General features: G+C 27.4%; 1 protein-coding gene across 1 annotated transcript in view; it reads left to right on the plus strand.

Moving 5' to 3' along the window:
* The first annotated feature begins 634 nt into the window (after positions 1 to 634).
* Positions 635 to 1,482, plus strand: part of LOC101506259 (probable sucrose-phosphate synthase 3) — a 10,621-nt gene continuing 9,773 nt past the window's right edge. The window contains exons 1-2 of the mRNA XM_004491268.3: positions 635 to 1,135; positions 1,475 to 1,482. The exon at positions 1,475 to 1,482 is cut by the window's right edge and continues 210 nt beyond it. Of these exons, the coding sequence (XP_004491325.1) occupies positions 848 to 1,135; positions 1,475 to 1,482 (296 nt within the window). The 5' untranslated portion in view covers positions 635 to 847. The remainder of the gene's footprint in view (positions 1,136 to 1,474) is intronic.

A 1,482-nucleotide genomic window follows, 5' to 3' on the forward strand; every position in this document is an offset into this window, starting at 1 on the left:
CTTTTGAAAATTATTAAAAAAAATATATATATATATATATATATATATATATATATATTTAAATTATAAGTCGCCATTTACAAAGACGACTTTCTTAAGTAACTTTAAAAAAATCATTTTTTTTTTTAAATTAACAAAAATAATAAATATATATATATATATATATTTATATAATTAATATAATTCATAAAAATACATAAAAACAAATTTTAGATTAAATAGATTGACTAGTGTTGCTTGTAACATTTTAAATTACATAATTTATTCATAAAAAACATCACAAATTTTACAAAAATTACGATAAAATTAATATTGAAGGTGCCCTCCAGTACCAGATTGCCAAAATTTTTTCATACGAGATTTTGACGAGCTTTTTAAAAAAATTTAAGATGTTTTAAATAATAATTCATAGAAATCATTTTTAATAGTTGATTATTTAAAAGAAGAATACTTTTACTACGATAAACAAAAATGACAAGTTTTACAGTGCTATAATATAAAAAAAGTTAATTGATACTATGAATATTAATAATTTTCTCTAATTTGTTTAATTAACATTACTATAGTATTTATTAAAGTTGATAAAATGAAGAGTTGTTAATTAAATAAATCACAAAAATAGATAACAAAACAGTGAACACACAAATATGAACCAAGAATGATGAATATGCATCATTCATTGGCACATGTGGTTCTCTAACACTGCACCTTCCCTTCATTACATGCATAAGATAAAAGCATATATTGATCAATTTCCATGTAAATATCAATAAACACACTCCACATATACGAGTACTTGTATTTGACAAAATTGTTCAACTTCTGTTCTGTTTTGTTGTAATCAACAATGGCTGGTAATGAGTGGATTAATGGATACCTTGAGGCTATACTATCAACTGGTGTTGCTGCTTCAACCACCGTTGAGGAGCAGCAAAGGGTGGCGGCGACAGCGGCTGAAAGTGGACACTTCAATCCAATAAAATACTTTGTGGAAGAAGTTGTTAGTGCTGTTGATGAATCTGATCTTCATCGTACTTGGCTCAAAGTTGTTGCAACTCGTAATACAAGAGAGCGTAGTTCAAGGCTTGAAAACATGTGTTGGCGCATTTGGCATCTTGCTCGCAAGAAGAAACAGGTTTTTATTATCATTTTCATTCATCACATCACATATTCATTCATCCTATATAAATATACACGATTTTAAATGTTATTAACCGTGACTTTCATTTGTATATTTGAACACAAGTCGTGACACAATTTGAATGATAAATGAATACTTCCTCTGGTTTAGATAACAAAAGTTGATGTATCTGATCTAAAATTTGAATCAAACACGTCAGTTTTTGCTGACTCGCTTTCTTTTATATTTGAGACTGGAGGGAGTATTGTTTAAATTTGAACAGCTGAATACAGAATATGATGTAAATTTGGGGAAACTACTAAGAGTACTAATGGAGCATATGTATTTTTTTAGTTGGAAGG

The sequence above is a fragment of the Cicer arietinum genome, chromosome 2 (assembly GCF_000331145.2).
Source record: "Cicer arietinum cultivar CDC Frontier isolate Library 1 chromosome 2, Cicar.CDCFrontier_v2.0, whole genome shotgun sequence".
In the NCBI taxonomy this organism is placed as follows: Eukaryota; Viridiplantae; Streptophyta; class Magnoliopsida; order Fabales; family Fabaceae; genus Cicer; species Cicer arietinum.